This window comes from Martes martes, assembly GCF_963455335.1.
Source record: "Martes martes genome assembly, chromosome: 2".
Taxonomy (NCBI): Eukaryota; Metazoa; Chordata; class Mammalia; order Carnivora; family Mustelidae; genus Martes; species Martes martes.
Genome location: NC_137889.1, coordinates 105,476,844 through 105,501,276, shown reverse-complemented (window position 1 = coordinate 105,501,276; position 24,433 = coordinate 105,476,844). Strand labels below are relative to the sequence as shown.

Here is a 24,433-nt window from a genome sequence, read left to right as displayed (position 1 = left end):
TGCGAGTCTTCGCCCACCGACCTCTGGCTGCCAGAAAGGCCGGGAAAGAAACAACAGGCGCAGTGTCTTGGAAACAGCGGCGTCGGCCGTCATTCATAATCCGGCGGACCGGAAACTGGCGGTTACGTCACTTCCTACCGTGGCACAGCCAAAAAGTTCCCCTCTTCACGCTGCTGCAGGAACCTTTGTTTCCCCTTCCTCGGAGAGGGCTAGTTCCGGGAGCGGTTCGGAAGGGCCTCCGGGAACGGACGGAGCTGCGGGGCGGAGCGGTGAGTTGTGACGAGCTAGCCGGCTCCCAGCCGCCTCTGGGAGGCTCGAGACCTCCGCGAGGCGAGGTGGGAGAGTAGTTGCGTGGGGTCTTAGTTTCCTCGCTCCTAATGGGAAAACCTCGTAATTTGCGGGGGGTCGCGCGCCCCAGGCTGACCGCTCTCTCCCTTCAGCGAGGGTTGTGCTTCCTCCTAGGGTGTTTCGGGCTAGGGCTCGTCGGCTGAGGCATGGCCCCAGGGACTAGGCTCCTGGAACTCTGTCTCGGACCCTTCTCGAAAGGTTTTGGCGACTTCTCCATGCAGTTCCCTCTTTCCGCCTCTCACCTTCTCTCGGGGTCCCTCCTTAAAGACCTTACCCCGTGCTAGGCCTTCGGTGTCATGTTTTGATCAAAGGATTGGCATTCCTTTTCTGAGCGTCTGCTCTCCCTTTTCAGCTTCTCTGTCACTTGGTTGATTTGGAATCATAGTCTTCTGCTTACCCTGCGTTTCCAGACGTGTCCCTAAGATTTCAGTGTAACCCAGGGCCAAGAATTCAGGAGAGGGTGGAAATGCGCAGCATCTTTGAAAGGATTTTTATTAGAAGGGGTTGCAAGAGCTTCCAAAGACTTAGAGGGCAAAGCTTTCTAGAGCCGTTATGAGATGGCAACCCTAACACCGCATTCAGTGTGAATAGGTTCAGCTTCCTTTATCTTGTTTGTGCACATGCAGATGATCAGCTTTGGACTTTTTCTAAGATTGGCATGTAGGGTGAGAAATGGGATCTAGGGCAAGGCATTCTGAATATCCAGTTTCGGTTGGAGACATCCCAGATGCCCCAGAAAGTGATACTTTAAAAAAACCTAGTTCATTCATTCAGTATTTTTGAGAGCCTAAATTTTAAACAGTAGATTTATAACTAAATAAAACAAGTCCTTGCCCTCATGGAGTTACAGTCGAGTGGGATTAATTTAAGCCAAGTAAAGGATTGGGAAGAGAGTATTGCAGATAGGAACATTGTACAGGTCTCTAGTATTGGAAGAGGTGGTTTTTGTTTATATTGTTTTTCCTGTTGTTTTTTCCATATTTGAGGTGGGGGGGGCAGGAGGTACAGGGAAGTTGGGTTTGACTTTTGTTCTTATTGCTCTTTGCAAAGGGACTTTGTAAGGGGTTAGAATTAGGTAGAAGGAGGAAAAAGATCGTTATACTTTACTTTGAACCCTAATAATTCTGGAGCCATTATTTTATGGTACTTCGCAAGGTAGCAAAGTGATAGTCAAAAAGATAAATACAGACTCCCTCCCCTCCTTAAAGTACTCAGAGTTTTATAGGGAATGTACCACTTTTAGGGGGAAAAAAAAGTATGGTTCAAGGTAGAAAGTCCTAGTACCACAAGAAAGCACTATATGAGATATCCTAGGAGGGAGAGATTATTAGTATTTGGGGTGGAGACGGATGCACCATTGGTGAATAGAATCCTCATGAGAAATAATATTTGAACATAGAATTTAGACATCTAAAAATGGGTAAAAAGCCTCCCAGAGAGAAAAATAAGTAGAAGTGTCAAAGCCAGCTAATGGCTCTGCTGTAAGGAAAATCTGTATATGAAGAATTAAAATTTTTGTGCCAGTTAAGGAGTCTTTTTAAATGGTAGGTGAAGAAATTCGGCTTTATTTCGAAGACAGTAGAAAGTTTTTTTGAGCAAGAAAATGAAAAAAGAAAGAAAAATGTGTTTTGGGAATATTAATATGACAACAGTGTTGAAGTCAAGGAGAATAACTAGATTATTGCTATAATACAAAATTTATAAAGACATGAATTTGAGTAGTAGCAGTGGACGTGAAAAATGGAACAAATGTGACAAATGTTAGAGAGTCAGAATCCATAGGGAAAGCCTGCTGATTGTTTGGTAATAAGGAATAAGAGATGCCTCCCTGAGGGGAAGATGTAGGCCCCAGACTGGATCAGTGGAGAGTGTCATTCGTTGAAAAGGGACCTCAATCTCTCTTTATCTATACACATAAACACACCTAGGACTTTGTTTTTTGGAATCCTCCATAAGAATGATATGGCTCTTTTCCAGTCTATTTTGATCATGGATTTTAGAATATACAGGGAAGGATTGTATAAAAGTAACATAATTTGGTGTAATTCTAGGAAAATATTTTTGGAAGTAATAAAGGAGTAAATTGATAAATTAGTTGTTGACCTCTTTAAGGACATAAATAGATGAAAAATGAATTTTATTATGTTTGCATTTGCCAGTAAGAAAGGAGAATAGAAACCAGAGAAGGCAATAGAAAAGTGGTAAAGAAAAGTAAGATAGAAAACTAAAATATAAAGGATAAAACACATAACCAAGAGTGTTTTATGTTACTACTGTTTTCTCTTCGATGAGGGAAAAAGTTGGAGCGAGGAGGTGCCAATATGGAGAAAGCAGAGGGAACAAGGAATTGGAAGCTTCTGTAAATTCAAAGTGCAGGTGGAATTGAAGGAAAGAAATGGGGCAAAAACCAAACAAACAGAAAACCCAAAAGGAAGGTTGACCTGGTACCCTGAAGACATTTCTGGGTCAAAACAGTGGAATAGATAGAATAATGGGATATTATAGTCAAAAAGTAGAATAGTTATGGCTAGTTTCAAGCTTCAGTGGCTGAAGATGAAGCTCCTTAGGTTGAAGATTTAAGTAAAAGTGCAGGAAGCTGGAGATCATCGATACAGATGGAATTTTAGCATCGCCAAAGATGAAGGTGTGGAGGAGGAGAAAGATGAATGTGGTTCCATACTTTAGCAACCTTGAAGGTACAGGTGTGGATTTCAAGAGAAGATGCTGATGAGTGGTGGTCATGGAATGTTTTTCCAAAAGCGGCAATATGGAATTAGATCTCCATAGACCTCTTTGCTCTATGAATAGGAAGTGAAAGGAACCCCACATGGAAGATGGTGCTAAAAAGGTGGTGTCATGGGGGAAATAGAAAAGGTAAAGCTATACAAGGAGTGCTTAAGAAAAAAAATAGAAAACATAGGGGAGTATATTGGTAATGAGTGGGGCCTAGAAGACAATGGACAACTAGCAATGAAGTTAGTGTGGAAAGAGAAGGGCTGAGCTGACAGAAAGTACTGAAAGGTTTTTCAAGGGAAAGGTAATTTGTACTTTAAAGCAGCCTTGATGTATGCATAATAAAGAAAGGTAAACTAGAAGTTGCTAGATAGCCTAAAGTAGTGGCCTCCAAATTTCTCTCATTATTCATGAGTGTAAAATTGAGCATACTTCCATATACGTTATCAATTATATGCATACACTGCTATCATTCTGTATATTAATAGCTATTTTTTAATTAAAAAAATGAAATTCTTACATTTTTTCCCCCGTATTCTGCTATGAAGACCACCGGGCTAGAGGGACATGTTAGTAATTTAGGGCATGGGTACAAGGCCTGTTCAGTTTTATAATTGCAGAATAGTATAAGAACTGACTCCCAAGGTTCCAGTTGGAATGTTGGTATTGATAGCATGACTTCCCTGGTCTTATAATCTAGGTGTTGACTCTTGTCACCTCATCTGTAATGCAGACTTTTTATTGGTGATTATGGAATTACATAACAGTGAATAATTTGCTTCTGATTTTCAGCATAGAAATTTCAAGTAATGGTTTTTCTAGTATATTAAAAGGATTCTTTTCAATATTAACCCTTTGGTCAGTCTCATAAGAACAGATGGTTTTGGATGAGTAAACACTCTGCTGTTTAGCTATAAAAAGTTACATCAATAAAACAATTGTGCCGTATTCCCCTTGAGCAGTCAGGACAATTCAGTTCAATTATTGTGGACATTTCAATGAGGAACTGTTTTCTCCTGAGCATATGTATAGTGACCAGCCTATACCATGAATAAATTTGACCTTTCTGTACCTTATCATCTATATAGATGATGAATGGAATAATACCATCTTAAAAAGTGACAGAGGTTGCTTCTCAGTTTTCATTAAATTACTAATACAGCTGTTTGAGGTAGGTTATTTTCCTATTAGTACTGGCTTTTGGATTCATGAGTGATTCAGATATTTTAGTAGAGTGCAGAATTTGACAATAATTCTGAGGCTGTCAGATAAGTGTCTAATATTTTCTTGAAAACTTAAAAAAAAAATGGCCTAAGGGTGTGTGTGTGTGTGTGTGTGTGTGTGTGTGTTTCCTGTCAAAGTCGGAGAAGGATTGGGGAGAAGTAGATGGGTAAGGAACAAACAAAATTCATTTCAATCTGAACTTTCATATGCCAAGATTCAACCTACAGCAAGTTTTAATGATTTTATAAACCCCTGAAAATGAGAGATTACTGTGGAGTTGCAGACAGATCCTTAACTCTAACAGTGCAAGTGTGTTGCATTATTACAATATTAACCTCAAGGGTAGAAGACGACTTTAAGCCCTACAATATTGATCAAAGGATTGAACACAAAGTATACACTTTTATTTTAATAATACCTTGCCTGGAGAAGAATTTGAAAAAGTGACACAAGAAGTAGAACCACATGATAGGATTGGTATTAGCTGAAAACAAAACTTTTTAATGTTTGGAATTTCATAAGCCTTTGATGTACATCTTCACTATATTTTAAGCTCCTAATGACAGAGCATTCTCATAGGCCCTTTGGGAGATATATATATGTATATATAGTAGTAACTATGGCACCATTCCTTAGTGACCTTGCTTTTTAAAAATAAGTTAATGCGTGAGATACCACAATCTAAATGTGATTCAATAAGATTATCATTAGTATGTTTTCTGAGGCATTCAAGATTGGAGCTGAGGACTAAGGAGATAAAAAGAAAATATAATTGAGGTAAAAGCTGCAGCATCAAAAACTGCAACACCTTTATAGCTCATCACTTAATGCTTCCTCTAAACATCGCCCTTCTGTGACACATACCCCCCTAATCTTTTTTTTTTGGCACTGGAAATAAGGCTTGAGAAAAGAAATTTTGATATATAGTAAACCTGAGCTAAACACATCAAATTCTTGTACACTGAACTCTTAGTGTATATTTTAAAACAGAGTTAGGAAGGGGCTCTGTGGCAGGGAGGAGCTTATCTGGATTTAAAATTTAGCCGTGGATATAGATACATACAAAACTGATAATGTTCTTGCTTCAGGTGAAAAGAATTTGGTAAGGATAACAAAGAAATTTACTTTTTTTGGTAATAACCTTTTAGACATTTCAGATTTTGTATCATGTGCACAGTATTACCTATTATAAACAAAAGAATAAAATAAATAAACTTTAACATAGATAACTGTTCATTGTCTCTAAGTTAACACCCCCTTCTTTTTTCTTTAGGTGTTTGCAATGGCTGCTACTGTGAACTTGGAACTTGATCCCATTTTTTTGAAAGCACTAGGCTTCTTACATTCAAAGAGTAAGGATTCTGCAGAAAAGCTAAAGGCATTACTTGATGAATCTTTGGCTCGGGGCATTGATTCAAGTTACCGTCCATCTCAGAAGGTACCTATGTGAATAAAAAGCTTGGGGGATGGAGTTTTTTAAGGCCTATAGTAGAACAATGTTAATATTTAGACCATCTCAAAATAGTCTCCCTGCCATAATAATCTTTCCTTGAGGCTTGAAGAAATTTATATTTTTTAGTGTTCTTTTCTTCCATCATGCTTTCAGAGAACTGTTATATTACATAGAAAAGTTAGCTGGATGGGAGGGATATTCTACTACTTTATTTGTAGAGAAACCCACTTATATATGATTTAATTTCTAATTCTTTATGAGCAAAATATTTTTTAAGCTTCTGGATGAAACCATAACTTGTAATTATTCTCTAATGTTTTATGGGCCAAAAATCATGAAGTAAAAGGACAGATTTTGCAGTGAAGTGGATTGAATATGGGTAGAATAAGAGAAAAAGGAGGTGTGAATGAACTATGAGAACTATGTGGCTCCAACTTTGATAATAATAAAGCAGCCAAACGACTTTATGTGAAAAGAATATATATTTTGGAACCAAACCTGCTTTAAATCCCAGCTTGCCTTTTATTAATTCTGTGGTAATAGATATTATATCCTGAACATTTATTGTGTTTAAAGTACTTTTCTACATGGTATATGTGTATAATTAATTTTAATTATGATAATGGTCCTTTGAAAGAGGTATTATTTATTTTCATTTAAAAATAAGGAAACTGCTGGGCGCCTAGGTGGCTCAGTTGATTAAGCATCTGACTTTGGCTCAGGTCATGATCTGAGGGTTCTGGGATCAAGCCCAGCACAGGGTTCCCCGGGCTCAGCTGGGAGTCTGCTTGTCCCTCTGCCCCTCCCCCTGCTCGTTCTCTCTCTCTCAATAAATAAATAAAATCTTTAAAAAAAAAAAATAAGGAACCTGAGGTGCATAGTAACTTCATTTCAGTCGGCCTCTTTTTCTTTATTAGTAAAAGTAAAATTAGTGTAATAAAAATTACCTTGCAAAACTGTGATAATTAACCAAAAATAAAGTATGTAAGTCACCTAGTGTAGTATCTAACTGGTACATAATAGGCTTTTCATGAGTGGCAACTCTTACTATATTCTGTAATGGCTGATAACATTCTTTCAAACCTTTCTAAATCTCTAGAGCCCTGAAACTCCAAGTCACCCAGGTCTTTGAACCTAGACACCAAACTAAAGGAAGATAGAACTATATCATTCACTCCGTGTAATCCACACTCTCAAACTCAAGTCAGGCCCAAATGCCAGACTCAGCAGCCAAATCCCAGATCCAGTGCTTAAGTGAATAGTGGTATCTTGGCCCCAGTCTTCTTTCAATACAAACTCTCATATTCTCAAGCCTTTTTACTGTGTTGTGAATAGTAGGGGCAGTGTGTCCTTGTTTCTTCTACCATCCTCATTCTGGTAGGTTCAGTGAGTTCAACCTGACCAAATTATACAACTCTACAGAATGCACTAATAAGTTTATTCTGCTCTGACTATTGATATTATTCCAATAGGAAAAACCTGTTATTACTGAAGAAGCAGTACTGTATTTTGAGATTCTGAAACAGAAGGAAGTTCATCTATTAAAGTACATGAAAAATTTATTTCAATTAAAAAGCCTCCTGCCCTTAGATTTCTAACTGGAGTTACTTCTGTTGATCAACCTAGAGAATATACTCTGTTAGGTATATAAAAAGTATGGATTCACTTAATTGTAGCCTTTAGCTGTTCATTTTCATCTCTAGAATAAATTACCTGGAGGCAGTGGTATACTTATAAACATTAACAACTGGCTCTCTAAATGTAGTATCAACATAAAAATTGGTTGATATTTTATTTACATCATTGAATAAGTCAAATGTGAAATAATGAACTTAGGGGTGCATGGGTGACTCAGTCAAGATCAGCTCTTGATCTCAGCTCAGGTCTTGATCTCAGGGTCATGAGTTCAAGCCTTGTATTAGGCTCCATGCTGGGCATGTAGTCTGCTTATTTAAAAAAAAAAGGGGGGGGGGAAGAGAAGAAAAAGAAATAATGAACTTAGAACTTAACTCATTCTTCAGTGACTTGTAACTCTTGTTGACTTAGATAATAGTTTTCAAATGCTGCAAGATTATGTTTTTTAGTTTTTCATGTTAGAGAAATAGTACACTTCTAAGTTTAATCTCCATTACCAATATTTTTTCCATCACTTTCCCAAGACTATACCAGTGGTCACCAAACTTTCTGTAAAGTATCAAATAGTAAATGTTTTAGATTTTTGGGGCCACATTGTCTGTCACAGTGATCTAATTCTGCCATGATAGCATGAAAGCGCCACAGGTTATACATAAATGAGAAAGTATTGCTGTGTTCTAATGTAACTTTTTAAAAAAACGGTCAATAGGCCAGATTTGGCCTCTAGATCTAGATGGGTGGCACAGTAAATCAAGTGTAGCTACCAATAAGTCTAAAGTCCTTTTCTTTATCCCTTCCTCATTTCTTCCTCCTCAGAGGTTACCATTGTTCTGAAGCTAATGTATATCATTCTTGCTTGTATTTTTATACATTTATGTATTATCACAAAAAAGTAGACTGCACTCAGATGTTCTAGTTTATTTAGAATGGAAGGAAATGCTCTTCATTTTTGCAGGGTGATTCCAAGGAGGTATCATATACATAAATTTTTTATACTGTTAACAATAGATAGCAAGTGTAAATATCAGCAAAGTGGTAATATAAGACAAGGAGGAAAAGACGAGCCAGAGACTAAAATATTTGCAAATCAAGTATCTGATAAGGGACTTGTATCCAGAATCTGTGAAGAACTTTCTAGACTCAGTAATAAAATAAACAACTCCATTTTTTAAAAAGGGCAAAAACTTTTAAGGAAGACTTTACCAAAGAAGATCTATGTATGGCAGATAAGCATTTGAAAAACTGTTCAACAGTGTTAGACATTAGGAAAATGGAAATTGAATCCACAGTGATATAACACTATATACCTATTACAATGTCTAAAATTTAAAAGATTAACCATACCAATGTTGATGAGGATGTGAAGGAGCTGGGACTCTCATATACTCCTTGTGGAAATGTAAAATGGTATACTACTTTGGAAAATGGTTTGGTAGTTTCTTAAAAAGTTGAACATACACCTGCCATATGTGATCCAGCCATTTTATTCCTAGACATTAGTTCTAGAGAAATAAAAGTAAATGTCCACACAAAGAGTTGTGCATGAAGGGTCATAATAGCTTTATTTGGAATAGCCCCAAACTCTAGACAAATATCTACTGATAGATAAATGAATAAACAATGGTATATCCATTCAATAGAATTTTATTCAGCAATATAAGCAATGAACTGTTGATATAATCAGCCTGAGTCAATTTCAGAATAAATAGGCTGAGTGAAAGAAGGCAGAAAAAGAGTACGTACCATATGATTTTGTTCATATAAATTTCTAGGAAATGTAAACTAATAGTTATAGAAAGCAGGTCAGTTGTTGCCTGATGATGGTGGGGGACATAGTTTCTCTGGAATGTATACCTCTAAGATAATTATAGTGGGCCACAGGGAAACTTTGGGGGATGATGGATATGTTCTTCATATTGATTATAGTGATGGTTTCATGTGAAAATTACCAGTTTTACACTTTAATAGATACAGTTTTTATATCAATTGTTTCTTAATAAATCTTTTTAAAGAAATGGATTTTACATTGGTCAAAACATACCTTAATTTTTAACTAAAATTTGTTTATACTTATGATTTACTTTTTACAGTTTGTTAGAACATTTAATTGGTATCTTTTTATTTTGTCTTTTAGGATGTGGAGCCACCCAAAATTTCAAGCACAAAGACTATTTCTGTTAAGCAAGAGCCCAAAACATCATCTAGTCTTCCTTCTGGCAGTAGTAATGGCAAGGCCCTCACAACTGAAAAAGTAAAGAAGGAAGCTGAAAAGAGGCCAGCTGATAAAGTAAGAATTAATTTAATCGACCTTTAAAAAGAATAAATCAGTTGCGCTTATAGGCAGGAACAATGTTTCTTTCTGTGCTCACTTCTTTTACATAATAGTAGGTTAAGTACATAATTTCTCAGTAAACATACTTTGATAATTATAGATGCTGATGTTGATTTTTTTAAAAGTGAGTAAAATTTACATTTTTTAACCATTTACTGAAGTCATTATCAATACATATTTGATCCCTAGGGGATGTACTAATATCAAGTATAAACTTTAATCCATAACTTAAATATTCTAGATGGAACAGTTGTTGAGAAGAAAAGACAGGAGAGAATAAAGATGTAAGTGACTAAACATGAAATTTGTTATAGGATGGTATGTACCTTATAGGACCTACAGATAATTCTTGGATTGCCTATTCTGAATGATTTTTGCACATAGTTAATTATTAAGATTTTAGCACTTAGTAAAAAATACATTTAAAAAACCTTTAGTAATTCCTGCCCTCAAGGTGGAGTATTTTAGTCTCATATGTTTTCATACTTTCTCTAAATATTGGCTATTCTTAAACTATATAGTATTTTCTGTACTTTTAAGTTTCTATAAATGGTATCATACTGTACACGTATATCTTTTGGCAACGTACTTTTTCATCTCTCAAGAAATGTGCTTTTGAAATTCACCTGTGTTGATAACAAAGATGGAACATTGCTTTCAATACCATATAATAGTTACTCAGTAAATAAGTCAGTTTATCTCTTCCCCTACTGGTGAGCAATTAGCTTATTTCTTCTTTTTTCTATTACAATGGAGCTTTAGCAAGCAGCTTCAAAGGTAAATTTGTGCGCATGATGATAGTTTCTATAGGAGGTATATCTATAAATAGATGTAATAGGATAGGTACATCTTCAATATTACTAGACATTAGAAAATTACTATCCAAAGTGCATATACTAAATTTGTACTCTCGCCAATAAAGTATAAGAATTGAAAATCTTCCATGTCTTATCAGACTTTTTAATTGTTGCCAATTTGACAGGTATGTCTATAACACATATCTTAAAGAGAGGAGCCAGAATTTGCTTTGAAGCAAATATGGCAGTGTCTGGATGACTGGGAAATGGTTTGTTACTTATTTTCAATATATTTCAAATATCAGTAGTTTAAGATTTCATTTTTAGAGAGAGAGAGAGAGAGAAAAAACACAAGTGCATGGGAGGGGCTGAGGTGAGAGGGAGAGGCAGAATCCCCACTGAGCAGGGAGCCCCATGTCGACTTGATCCCAGAAGCCGGGATCATGACCTGACCCAAAGGTAGATGCTAAACCAACTGAGCCACCCAGGCACCCTAAATAACAGTGGTTTATAATTTAAAATATTTAAATAAAAAGTAGCCTTAAAAATAGCCTTTTTATTGCTGTGGCTTCTCATTTCACAGCATCTGATTGGGAAACAAAAAGCCATATAAGTAAGTGCATTGGATCAGAATTCTTTAATGGATAAAAGAATACAAAGACAGATACAGATACATGCAAAAATGTTCTGATTTTTTTTATTTCTACCTTGCTGTTTTCTTATAATGTATTGATTATGAATCTATTATAAATCTATAGATCTTTAGTGTTTATAACTGTCCCTAAAATGACAAAATATCTTTCAGGTGGACTTGGTCTTTGCAAGTATCCATCGTATCCATCTCTCCATGATTTAAGGTTTATTCTGACATGTTACTTTCTGATTGTCTGCTTTTTATAGATGAAATCAGACATCACAGAAGGAGTTGATATTCCAAAGAAACCTAGATTGGAGAAACCAGAGACACGGTCCTCTCCCATTACCGTCCAAACTAGCAAGGATTTAGCCATGACTGACCTTTCCAGTTTTGAGGAGACTAGTGCTGATGATTTTGCTATGGAGATGGGATTGGCCTGTGTTGTTTGTAGGTAAGTTGTACCTTTTTGTGGAAAGATTCTTTTGTTCTTATAAAGAGAGCAAACAAAAGGAAAAAAGACCAACTTTTGGGTGTTTATATTTTGTTTTCATAATTTGGAAGTGGGTAGGAGATAAGTAGACTATTCTCTATGAGATACCCATATAACAATTTAACATCTTGAAAATTGTCAAATATTTTATCTTCCTCACTGTGGCATCTTTAATCTCTTATGTCATAGTAAAGTTTTCTGGGTTCTAGAGGAAAACTATTATTGCTTTATTCTTTAGTAAAGAAGAACCTGTTCAGATTAATTTGGTTCTTTTTAAGAAGTCTGTGTTGCTTTTTTTTTCCTTTGAATTGTTGATAGTACTTATAAAGCAGAACGTTACACATCATTTTCTAAACACCCTTACATCTTTTCCTACAAATAATGGAGAAGAAATCAAAGGATTGTGTAGGTTATTCTGGAGTGTTGTTTTGAAATGTGGATACATAATTATAAAACATGGATAATTTTGCCTATTAGAAGATGCAGTATAAAAATAAAATAAAACTGAACTTTAGACTGCTTGATGCAAGGGGCTAAATTTTTAATTGTTTATGACTTGTACTGCCTAGTGCAACAGAAAAGATTACCATCATTGTTGCTGTTTTCTTCATGAAAATGTTATATTATGGTGTGTTAAGACTGATTAAGTAACTATAAGCTTTTGTGAACTTTACAGAGAATGAATTAATGTACTTCTGAATAGGATCATTTGTTACAGCTTCACTGTTTTCACATATATTTATTTCAGCCTTTATCTACCATGAAGTTTATAATTTTTAAATAAGAAATAATGGTAAAGTAATAATGGAGAGAGAACTAGTAACTTTAACCTTCCTTTTGAAGACGTAGGATAGTCTTAGGCTGTGGTGATTGCTTTTTGGATTTATATTTTCTTGATATATAATTTGCTACATTCTATTCAGTTGATAACACATGTATTTATTGAACACCCTTATCTGGACAGTAATATGCTAAACATTGTAGATAATTAGGTCCTGTTTCTGCCTTCATGCATAAGTCAATTTAAATATACAGGCAACTTATTTTAATGAACTTATATATTAATGAAGAAAACAATAACATGTAGGTAATGCATATAAAGGAATTTAATAGAAGTATAGAGAAAATGTTATGAGACTGTTGGAACTAAGGGAGCCAGAGTCTCCCTTTTTGGGAGAAAGAAAAAAATTATAATGAGAAATGGCTAAGAGAATATAGCCAAATTCAGTTACTAGGGTACCTTACGTTCATTTGTGTTTGAGCGTGGAATGCTCGTGCAGGCTGCATGCTTGAGTTTGTTATTTTGCTGTTCGGTTGTTTGGGGTGTTTCCCTCTTTTATATATCACACTTACCAAAACAACCCTAAAGTGGCTTTAAATTGTTGCATTCAAATAAGTGCAATGTTTAATGGTATTTTTCCTTAGGCAAATGACGGTGGCATCCGGTAATCAATTAGTAGAATGTCAGGAGTGCCATAATCTCTACCACCAAGATTGCCATAAGCCCCAGGTGACAGACAAGGAAGTGAATGACCCTCGTCTGGTGTGGTATTGTGCTCGATGTACCAGACAAATGAAAAGAATGGTAGGAATCTTTTTTTTTCTCTATTTTTAAACAGTCTCTATCATTTTTTTGTTGTTGTTGATAGGTGCTTTTCAAAATAAAATTTGAATATTTAAGTTATTGAAAAAATACATATACTGATTATTTAAATGTTTGTATTTATAATGTACATGTATGATTTATGTATCTATGACTAAAGAAAGGACCATATTATATCCATTTTTCTCTGTTGAGCTTTTAGCTTATTCTAATATAGATAAACAGGATTAGAGACCCACAAAATATGAACATTCCTGAAATACAGTATGTCACTGTATTTACAAACATTTAGAAATACTATAAAATACTGTGGGAAATGGTGAGATACAAAGCCCTAGTCTTTGGTGAGTCTGGTAAGGACATACTGAAAATGTCCATTCCTGGGTGGGCTTAAACCATTAAACTCACAAACTATATACAGAAGCATTATTTGCATATGCATGTCTGTTTTTCCATCTGTGTTTCTCAGTTCATCATTCTGTCCTTCTCATTGTCTTCAAGTGACCATTAATCTCATTTTCCTAATGTACTTTCTCTGTTTACGGCTTGCTAATATAACTGCCTTTAACATCATACTGAAATGTGTTTTCACTTGTTATATTGGATAGTTTTGTAATTTCTGTTTATTTAAAAAACAGATAAATAAACTTTATCATTTTCTTTTGAAGAAATCAAGAAATTGTTACTTACTTTAGTGACTTACCTGCTTCTCCTCTCCTTCCTCCCCTGCCTTAGATAAAAGAGTTTTCACATCTGTTAACCAAATAAATTTCCACATAGACTTTTCTGACCAAATATATCTTTTTAAAGGCAGAGGTACATAGTTAAAAGTAAAAATTCAGGGTACCTATTTTATTTCTCAATCAGTTAAATCAGAAATAGGAAATGTTTTTATTACTTTGAAAATTAGTGAAATTTCAATAGTATGTATATTTTCAGTTTGTAACAGGGAATTTCTGTGATAAGATATAATTTTTTCTGCTTAGTTTGATTTTTATTTAGTTTATTATTTAAACTAGTCTTCCAGGGCCTCAATCAAATGATTATGGGTGAGCAGTATAGTACATTCCAGGGCATTAATAGAAGTAGTCACTAAGAATTGATAATAATAAAAATAAGTAATTTGTGACCACAATCTGTCTTTCTTTAGTATATCGTCAAAGATTTTTTTATTGTTATTTTATTGTAAGTCTCAATAAAGGAAGCGCTGTTCTCTTCGAAATGTTTTCTCCTCCTTTTTTTGTGACAGTGTATACCAAATTTGTAGTTCTAGCCCTCTTTCAGGAATGAACTTTGGCAGCTGGCCAGATATCTTACAGTAACTGTAAGTTCAGTATCTTTAAAATTAAAATTTTCTTCTTCTCCACTCAGTTTTTTGCCCAGTTGTCTGAACTAGAAAACATTATCCTTGATGCCTCTCTTAATTCTATATCCCTTTGTTGACCATATTTGCTAGTTGTGCCTCTTCTTCATTTCTTAAATCTGTTCATTTTGCCCTTACTACCCTGTCACACTAATTTTCTATTGCTTTAGCCCCTTAAGAATTCTCCTTGTTTCTGTGGTGCCTGGGTGGTTCAGTTGTTTAAACATCCAACTCTTGACCTTATCTCAAGTCTTGATTTCAGGATTGTGAGTTTAAGCCCCATGTTAGGCTCCAAAACAATTACCAAAAAAAAAAAAAAAAAAATGTCATCTCCTTGCTTCCTTTCAGTGCGCCTTACTCACTTCAATAAAAACAATTAGAATTATTCTTTTAAATTTTTTATCTAGTGTTATCAGCCTAAATATGCCCAGTGGCTCTCCATTACTTATATAATGAGGTTATACTCATTACGGTGAATATATGGACCTTCTCTCTTGATCCAAGTCTGTCTTTGTATTCATGTCTCTCACCACTTTACCATAATATACCCATACACTCTGGCCATGTTAGGCTAGGTGTATCATTTCCTGAATATGTGATGAACTTTCCTGTTCCCATATGTCCTGCTTCTCAGCTTTTCTTCATCTGTGGTATCTTTTCTTCATCTGCTTTACAAATTAAATGTGTAATTCATTTATCAGTAAGACCATGTCTCATTGATTGGCATAGCACTAGAGCAGAGCTCAGAACTGGACACGTCCTACTTTTCTGTTGTTTTCTGTAATGTAATATGGAGGAAATGTGTATTAGTACCAAAAATAGTCAATAAGTTCAGTTTATATGTCTAAGAATCAAAAGTACTGAATGGAGAGCCATGATTAATGTTAAAACATGAGTAGAATTCGCCAAGACTAGATTCAGAGAAATACCAAAAGGCAAGATCTGAAGTGAGCTTAAAGATCAGGATCCAATAAACACAAAGTTTAATGAGAGAAAGGAATTTGGAAATAGTGTGGGTACTACTACAGTTGCTTTCAGTGTATATGCATTGGTTGTTGCTCCAAGGTATCTCAGAGATACTATAAATAGCATCTCATATCCCTATTCTCCCCACACTAATTTGTCCAAGTAGGGCAGATTCTACAGTACACATATTATATATTATTATAGGAAGACCTAGTTAAGAATGTGGTGATAGTGTGTGGCAGGCTCCAGGATCATTCTTCAGTTCTACAATGTTCTCTTTACCAGATAATGGGTTTTGCCCCAGCCCTAAGTCAGAGACTCCTATAACTTATTGCAGTGGTTTTCAATCTAAGGTAATAACATACCTACTCAGCAGCATTTAGAAATATGTGGTATTTTTTGATCACTGTCATACTGGCAATTACTGCCCTGCGTGGGAGATTTTATACATTCTTCAATGTGTGAAGCACTCACCCAGTGAAAAATTATATACCTTTTTTGGGCAGCACCAAGTCAGGGTTAATAACCTAGTTCCCAAAACTAGTATTACCAGCAAAAGACCAAGGGCTCTTGGTATTTCTCACTCAAATTGTAAGATGGCTAGGTGATGTAGAAGAAGCAAAACATCCAAATGTGATCTTCTAGGCAAAGGCCCTTTCTTGGCTTTGTTGTAAGGAATCTACTAATGCCATGTAAGTTAAGCCAGTCTTCAGAGTCTAACCTCTGAAATAGATGTGGGTTGAAGGAAGTGTAAGATTGAAAGCCATGGTTATGGAACCATATATTTCTGACTTACTATGAGGGCTACATTCTCATAATGTGGTTTTGTAATAGAGAATAAGATGGTCCTCCTTCCCTGCTGGTAAGAGATATTTTACCAAGGGTAGTCTTCTAGCAACCTTAATAATATTCTTGATCTGAATGTCTCTTTATAAGTAATGTTTGGAAGTAGGTATACTTTCATACAGAAAACATATAACATAAAAAATGCGTTGAATTGAAACGTAAGGACCAAAATTATACAGTAGAACAAACCATACCACAAGAGGAGTACACAAGAAAGTCCAGACAAAAAGACTGCATTGAAATTTCCAGAAATGGGAACAGATTATTAATAAATTTCCTGATAAAGTCCTGCATGGTCTTACTAAGACTGTCAGACAGTGGACTGGCTGGGAGCATATTTCCCCATCCAGTATGCTTGGATTCTTCCAGATTCAGTTTTCTTATCCTGTATAAATGATCATGAATAAATAAAAACTATTACTATCCACACTCACATGTGCCAGACACTGTGTTAGACATTTAGGTAGTCATAATTCATCCTCATAACCCACCTTAGAAACAGGTGGTCTTATCCTCATTTTGCAGGTGAAGAAAGTGATGATTTTACCTGTGGTAACATAGCTAAGGAAGAAGCTGAGCTGGGTTTTAATCCTATTTCTGTTTGACTCTAAAAACTGTGCTTTCAAACACAGCATTATACTGTTTATATAGTTATGATTATTTACCCAGAAAACACTAATAATCTGAAAAATGATTAGAGTTCAGAAGAGAATGCAAAGTTATAAAATAAAGAAAAAACTCAATTATTGGTCAAAATAAAACTGAAAATGCTTATAAAGGAACAGTGGATACAGATTCCTCTTTAATAACATAGAAAATTGTATTTGTGGACTTTCTCAAAGAGTTTAGCATGCCTGCTTCTTCAGTGTGAAAAAAACCTCAAGAAGATACATCATTTGTCATCAACAGTTTTTTAGCCACATTCGGTATTTGAGATCATATAATTGATCTGAACTACCTTTAAACTCACCCTCAGTTACTTAGAGATTTGTACCTGAACATCAAGGAAAAAACTCTTTTAAGTCTTTAACTAACCGTAATAAATAAATGGACTCATTACAAGTGAAGCTAACTGGTTACAAGTAATTTGTGATTTTCCTTTTTTTAAATAAATAGTTTGGTTTGTCTTATTAAAATGGTATTTAATCAAACTAATCTGCATGATTTTCTAAAGCTTAATATTATCTTTACTATTTAGAAATGAATAAAATCTGTAAAACCATTCATAGGATGATGATAAAAATAATTTGTTCAAGAATCTATATTTTCAGTGTTACCACAATATTTTTTAAATGTTTAACTGTATTTCAATTCAATGAAGAGTCCTGTGACAGATTTTTATTGTCTTTTTTTGTGTATTCCTTTAAGATTTTGTGTCTAATTTAATTCTCTGATTTTTACAGGCTCAAAAAACTCAGAAACCACCACAGAAACCAGCCCCCACAGTTGTTTCTGTAGCTCCAGCTATCAAAGATCCACTGGTTAAGAAACCAGAAACTAAACTCAAACAAGAGACTGCTTTTCTAGCATTTAAGAGAACAGAGGTCAAGGTACAGTACATTCCATTTTTATCTGAGATTGGATTTTAATTTAGTTGACTCAAAAATACTTCCTTGAAAAAAATATTGATGAGTAACTTTATATACTAAATGGCAATATGTTGGGAAAAGACTGCATTACTATTACTACTAGGTAGAAAGGGAACATTTATATAATTATTTAATATCTAACTCTGTTTCTCTTTTTATCACCATTAGGAAAGATCTATAAGCATTCCAAAGTGGTATTCTTTACCATTTCTATGTAGTCAGACATTTATCTCCAATCAGGAATTTTGTTTAAATTCTAAATACTTCTGCCCTCAGTAGTAGCAATTTTGCTCCTCACATTACTTGTGCAGAGTGACCTTGTAGCATTTTTTTCTCCCTGCTTATTGGCTATTGAAGAAGTTTTCTTCTTTTGTCTTATTTTTTTCCATCATTATCATGAACTTTTGAGGTACCTACTCCTTATACAAAGGGACCAGATTATCTAGTGAGAGTGTCACCTTTCTCATTCTTAGGTTTGCATCCTTGAAATCACACTACATTATTATTAATATCTGGCATTTTGATATCATGGAATAAAATATTTTTCTAACCTTATTTTATAACAAAAACAATATTTTTACTGAATTATACATTCCAGTTTTAAGCAGAGTACTAAAGATGGTAGAAGAATATTAGTCCCAAATTCTCAAAGGTTGATCCCAGAAAATTCCAGATATTACACTGTCCTAGTGACTATAAGTAGCTAAGTTCAAGAACCTTGGTGTGATGATTAAGAATGTGAATGTAAAGGAGTGCCTGGGTGGCCCAGTTAGTTAAGGATCTTACTTTTGATTTTGATTCAGGTCCTGGTCTCAGGGCCATGAGAATGAGACCTGCATCAGGCTCCACGCTCAGGGGGGTGTGATCTATATTCCCGCTCTCCCCCTCCCTATGCACCTCCCCTGCTCTCTCTCTCTCAAATAAATAAATCTTTAAAAAAAAAAAAAAGTTATGAATGTAAAGTACTCTGAGAAAGATACTAATAATTTTATTCACAGATCATTTTTTAAACTTAATTTGCCAGGGAAGAGTTAATATCCAAAGAATATCCATATTTGCCGTGTCAAAATTTAGTGAGTTGGAATAGAGTGAAGAATAATTTATTGAAAGTAATTAGAGTTGCTGTATTTTATACTTAAATCACTTTTAAGTAGATTATTATAACAACTTGTTACTACTAAAGTTAATTTTAAGAAATCCAATTTGTAACCATTGTATGGAAAATAAGTTAAGGCCTTGGCTGTCATGTTTATTCTGATTTAGAGGATTTGATGTTTTTATGATGAAAGTTGAATACATTTCTATTATGAAAAAAATTTGTTTCCTTTTACATATTAAAAAGCAAATGGCTTTCTAGCTAGGATAATGGGCAAGAAAATATTAATAGTTAAAAATTGAGAAGTAGGGTGCCTGGGAGGTCAGTTGGTTAAGCATCTGCCTTCAGCTCAGGTCATGATCTCAGGGTCCTGGGATTGAGCCCTGCATCTGGAGCCTGCTCCCCCCGCCTCCCGCCTGTCTTTCTGCCTACTTGTGATCTCTCTCTCTGTCAAATAAATAAATAATTTTTTTTTTTTAAATTTGAGAAATAGCTAAGAAACTTATTATCAATACTAAAATACTGAGAGATTACTTGGTCTCCATGGTTTGTGTTATTTTACTTTTCCGTGTCCTAATAGTATTATAAGCCATATGTTATTTTGTTGAAAAGCAATACCAGTAACAGGAAGCCATTAAACTAAAATGCTATACACCCAGAACTGTTTGTACTTCTTAAGTATTGGTCTTTTTAATTACTTCAGATGGGTTTTTGTTTGTGAAGTTTGTTGAAAGATCATTTAGCCATATGACAGACAGTTTTATGTTTAATAGAAAAGGAAAAAAATTACATCTTTCATAACTAAAACAAGTTTACTGCACTTCTGTCCTTTTGCTTCCTTTAACTTTTTCTCATTACCTATGTGCATTCCTCCAGGAATGTATAATTTATCTGCGTTTTATCTTCTCTGGATATCCTTATAAGAGAGTTACTAAATGATGTTACTATTAAAAAAATTGTTTTTCAGAGTATGTGAACAAAAATTTGGACTTTTCCTCTTATGAAATAAGTATCTCAGCACTCTATTCTGATTACTTTTCACACTGGTTAAAAATGTTTACACACAGGGGCACCTGGGTGGCTCAGTTGGTAAAGTTGCAGTCTCTTGATTTCAGCTCTGGTCAATCTGATACCAGGGTCCTGAGATCGAGCTCTGCCTTGGGCTCCACACTTAGCAGGGAGTCTGCTTGAAGTGTCTCCCTCTTTCTCTGCCCCTCCCCCTCCCCCTTTCTTTCTCCCTCACTCTTGCTCTCTCAAATAAATAAATGCAATATTTTAAAAATAAATAAAATAAATAAATTTTTTAAATGTTTACATGCAGACAGTATTGAAGGCTACTTTGTAAGAACTAACAATGTATTTATCAACTCTCCCAGAGTTCAGGTCTGAAGTACAACTGTATGTGTTTTAGGCATGGTAATTACCATATTTTTAAGTAAAATACTATTTGTAAGACTTAATCTTTTACCTATAGGTAAATTTAACACTTTTGTGAATCTTAAGAATATAAAGGTAGAAAGAGTGCTGGTAGGAAGTTCAGTTTATAATTAATTGTAACAAAACACAATTTTACCTTATGTGAAGGTAAAAAAAATTGTTCTCGTGTGAATAAGGGCAACATTTAATTGTACAATGACGTTGGTATCACTGTTAGCTTTTGACTGGCCAGAGAAGTTAGAGAAACTAAGGTGTTCTATCTTTAAGAAATTCATCTGGGAGTGAGTCAGGCCTACTTTGTCACTGTGCAGCTTTTGAGGCAATTGATAAAATCTTTTATACAAAGCAGGGATCTCTTGGGTGATAGTTTCATGGAAACCATGAATAAATTATGAAAAAAAAAAGTTATGAAACCTTTTTAATATATCACCAGAGCTGTACAATTCCAAATAGTTAACATTGCACATTTGTATATATTTTGCAGTTCAGGAGCTATTTGCTCAAAATTGGGGTTAGAACATGTTTTTTTAAAAAAAATGGACTCAGGATCTGACACATTCATTCACTCAAAAAATAATAATCAAATGAATCTGTTTATCTCAGACATCTTCTAAATGTTCTGAGTTTAAGCATTTTTGTCCAATAAGAGTGGATTCTATTTTGAAATGATCCCCAAGCCATTTGGAGCAAGGTATAAACAATTAGGTACTTTACTGATCTAGATAATACCTTTTTTGGGTGAAAAACAAGTTAAAGTATTAAATCTGATTTTCTAAAGTGCTTGTAACTGAATCTAAAAGCAATTCCCAAAAACAAATTTCATACATTTCTTTTTTGGAATCATTAGAACAAGAATAGGACATCTCAGAATTTCTGCTTTGGAGATAGTAGCATCAATTAGCTATGGATAAGTGTTATTGTTTGTGTTTTTTCAGATTAGTTTCATAAGAACTTAATTTTGGTGGTATGATTTAAATTTCCCAAGTCATTACTTTTGTATAAAAAATCCAACAATTCAACTTGTTATATATTTAAGATATTGTATTGTTAATTACATTTAGCTCTAAAACAATGCTTATCTTATTTTTTTTAGACATCCACGGCTATTTCAGGAAATTCTTCTAGTACCAGTGTTTCCTCTTCGGTAACTAGTGGCCTAACTGGATGGGCAGCTTTTGGAGCTAAAACTTCCTCTGCTGGTCCATCAACAGCAAAACTGAATTCAACAACCCAAAATAATAGTGGGAAGCCTGCTACCTCATCAACTAACCAGAAGCCTGTGGGTTTAACTGGTCTGGCGACATCATCTAAAGGTGGAATAGGTTCCAAAATAGGTTCCAGTAACAGCACTGCACCCACTGTACCACTGAAACCACCTCCACCTCTAACTTTGGGCAAAACTGGCCTTAGTCGCTCCATTAGTTGTGACAATGTTAGCAAAGTGGGTCTTCCTAGTCCAAGTAGTTTAGTTCCAGGAAGCACCAGCCAACTCAGTGGGAATGGAAATAGTGGGACATCAGGGCCTAGTGGAAGTACCACTAGCAAAACCACTTCAGAATCAAGCAGCTCTCCCTCAGCATCCCTTAAAGGTCCAACTTCACAAGAATCACAGCTCAATGCCATGAAGCGATTACAGATGGTCAAGAAGAAAGCTGCCCAGAAGAAACTCAAGAAGTAATGTGGCCAAGTAGGTTTTTTATATCACATTACCCTAAAATTTTATTATTAGGACATAAACTGTAATATACTATAATTTAATAAAAATCTTCACAATGAAATTTCTATTATTTCTTACCTTCAAATGCTAAATGTTTTTAAGCAAAATTTGGAAATCTATTTTAAGTCTGTTTAACATTTTTATTTTAACAGTTTCCTTAGCATGTGAAAACAATGATTAAAATGATTAATTCTTGATGAGAACTTCTGGAATCCCAGGAGACTGGTAGCATACATGAATTTTTTAAAAAAAAGAAATAGTTCATCTTCTAGCAAAGCCCCAAGAACTAATCCTGCTGAATAAGGTACCTTACAAGGTGGCAGGAATGACCCAATACAAAGTTTCCTACTTTCCCCCCAATATTCCAGATATTCCGTGTAGTCCCCGGCCTCATTTCAATTGATTCTCCCTCTCCCCCGCAGATATTTCATCTCCCCATTTTCAAAATGAATTTTATATAATTGATTTCTCATATTTCTGTATTATATCTTTACTTTTATTTTTATCACTTCGTATCAGTTATTTAGGGATCTCTCTCTTCCAATAGATTATGAACTCCCATAATGCAGTACTTTTCTCCCTTTGCCTGCTTTTCCTCATATTGCCAGTCTAATATATGCACATTGTATGTACCAATAAATGTTGAATTTTGATTTATCCTGGTTATCTATATTCCTGAGAATTCTTGAGCAAACTACCCCTTCCAAGAATTTTTGTGGATGGATAATTTCTGAGTTGTTTACATACTGATACCTTCTTCTATATCATGGAAAGAAAAAAGGGGCTGCTTTATTTTTACTGCCCAAAAGTGTTACAGTTTTAATTTTAGTTAACTTTGTATAAAAGAAGCTCCAATATCATGATTAAATCTTGAAATTGTTCTGAAGTATGTGTGTGTGCATTGTTAAATCACAAAATGTGAGGGGTCTGAGTCATAGCCTTATTTGTAAATTAACAAATTAGCCTACCGTTTTTACATACAGTTTCTGACAGAAGTTATGAAGCTTTTTGGACCAGAGAAGCAATTTAGTACTCACAAGCAAAATGCAACAGCCATTTTGTACTTCATGAATACCTCATTTCATCCAGAAACTAGAAGTCCAAAAAATTCTTGTATTCATTGGACTATGGGCAGCAGCCTTATTCCTTCAACTTTGATGTGTGCTACTGAATCTTTATAAATCTCTAATCTCAAACCCTTTCCCTTAATCCCTAAATTTTTCTAACGTCTTCTAAAATACATTGGTAAAAGATTTCTGTGAAGATAAAGCTTTTTAAATAAACTTGCTCTTTTTCTAAAGAAAGATAGTATTTTAAACTACTCTTAAACAATGATACTAAATTATTCATAGTAAAGTAGAATGCAGGATCGAGATAATCCCATTACTTGCATGTGGGGGTAAACATCTATTTACATGTTTAAAATCTGCCTACAGATGTTTCTGTTTTGAGAAAGATTTCTGTTGATTAAACATCATTTGGCATGAACCTCAAATCCCCTTTAGGGTCAAAAGACCAAAACAACCCATAAAATCATCATTATTTGTTTATAGTTCAGGACTAGTTTGGACTAAACTGGACAAAATGATCTGATACAAACTCAGCGCAAGAACTAACAGTTCATGTGACCTCAGAACCTATGAGAAATTAAAGCAGTAATGCACAGTTTGCATGTTGGCCCTTGAAGTGGAAAATTTCATCCCATCACAGTCAGAACATATGTGCTGGATAGAGTTGGGAAGAGAAGCAACTTTTAATTTCTATGGTACTTCAGAGAGGATGTTAGAAGACTTTTTAGGAAGTTATCTTTCATTAAGTATGGCTGTTTGTGTAGATTATATGTGTGCATAAGTATATATTTGGAATCCATACATGTGAAAGTATACATCTATCTAGTAATGTATATAATTCAGTTTGGTATTTTATACAGGTACTTTTGTATTAGACTTTATCTTCAGGTACATCTTAAACCTTGATTTTTCCATAATTACAGAAAGTGAACTACAAAGCTTTTTAACTGAACATGTGATGAAAGTAGTATTAATAGTATTTATCACTTAATTTATTTTGTTATGCATAGTTTTTTTTCCTCACTAGAATTTAAGTTGTATGAGGGCAGGGATTTTGTTTGATTTGCACACCATCGTATTACCACTGTAGCGCTCAA

The 24,433-nt window shown here is 34.7% G+C and overlaps 1 protein-coding gene across 2 annotated transcripts; it reads left to right on the top strand.

The window, feature by feature from the left end:
• The first annotated feature begins 229 nt into the window (after positions 1 to 229).
• Positions 230 to 23,150, top strand: INTS12 (integrator complex subunit 12). 2 transcript variants are annotated; one of them, XM_080797308.1, is made up of 7 exons: positions 230 to 269; positions 5,579 to 5,743; positions 9,528 to 9,680; positions 11,423 to 11,610; positions 13,075 to 13,234; positions 17,831 to 17,977; positions 21,643 to 23,150. In XM_080797308.1, the coding sequence occupies exons 2-7, from the start codon at positions 5,588 to 5,590 to the stop codon at positions 22,225 to 22,227; spliced, it is 1,389 nt and encodes a 462-aa protein (XP_080653434.1). In that variant the 5' UTR covers positions 230 to 269; positions 5,579 to 5,587; the 3' UTR covers positions 22,228 to 23,150. The 2 variants fall into 2 exon arrangements, with proteins under 2 accessions (XP_080653434.1, XP_080653435.1); XM_080797309.1 differs by having other exon boundaries at positions 247 to 335.
• Positions 23,151 to 24,433: the final 1,283 nt, after the last annotated feature.

What these genes read in the sequence shown, in the direction of transcription:
- INTS12 (XM_080797308.1), top strand. Translation starts at nt 5,588, where the DNA reads ATGGCTGCTACTGTGAACTTGGAACTTGATCCCATTTTTTTGAAAGCA. An exon ending in AAAAGAGGCCAGCTGATAAA is followed by an intron (nt 9,681 to 11,422) that starts GTAAGAATTAAT and finishes TGCTTTTTATAG; the next exon opens with ATGAAATCAGACATCACAGA. An exon ending in TTAAGAGAACAGAGGTCAAG is followed by an intron (nt 17,978 to 21,642) that starts GTACAGTACATT and finishes TATTTTTTTTAG; the next exon opens with ACATCCACGGCTATTTCAGG.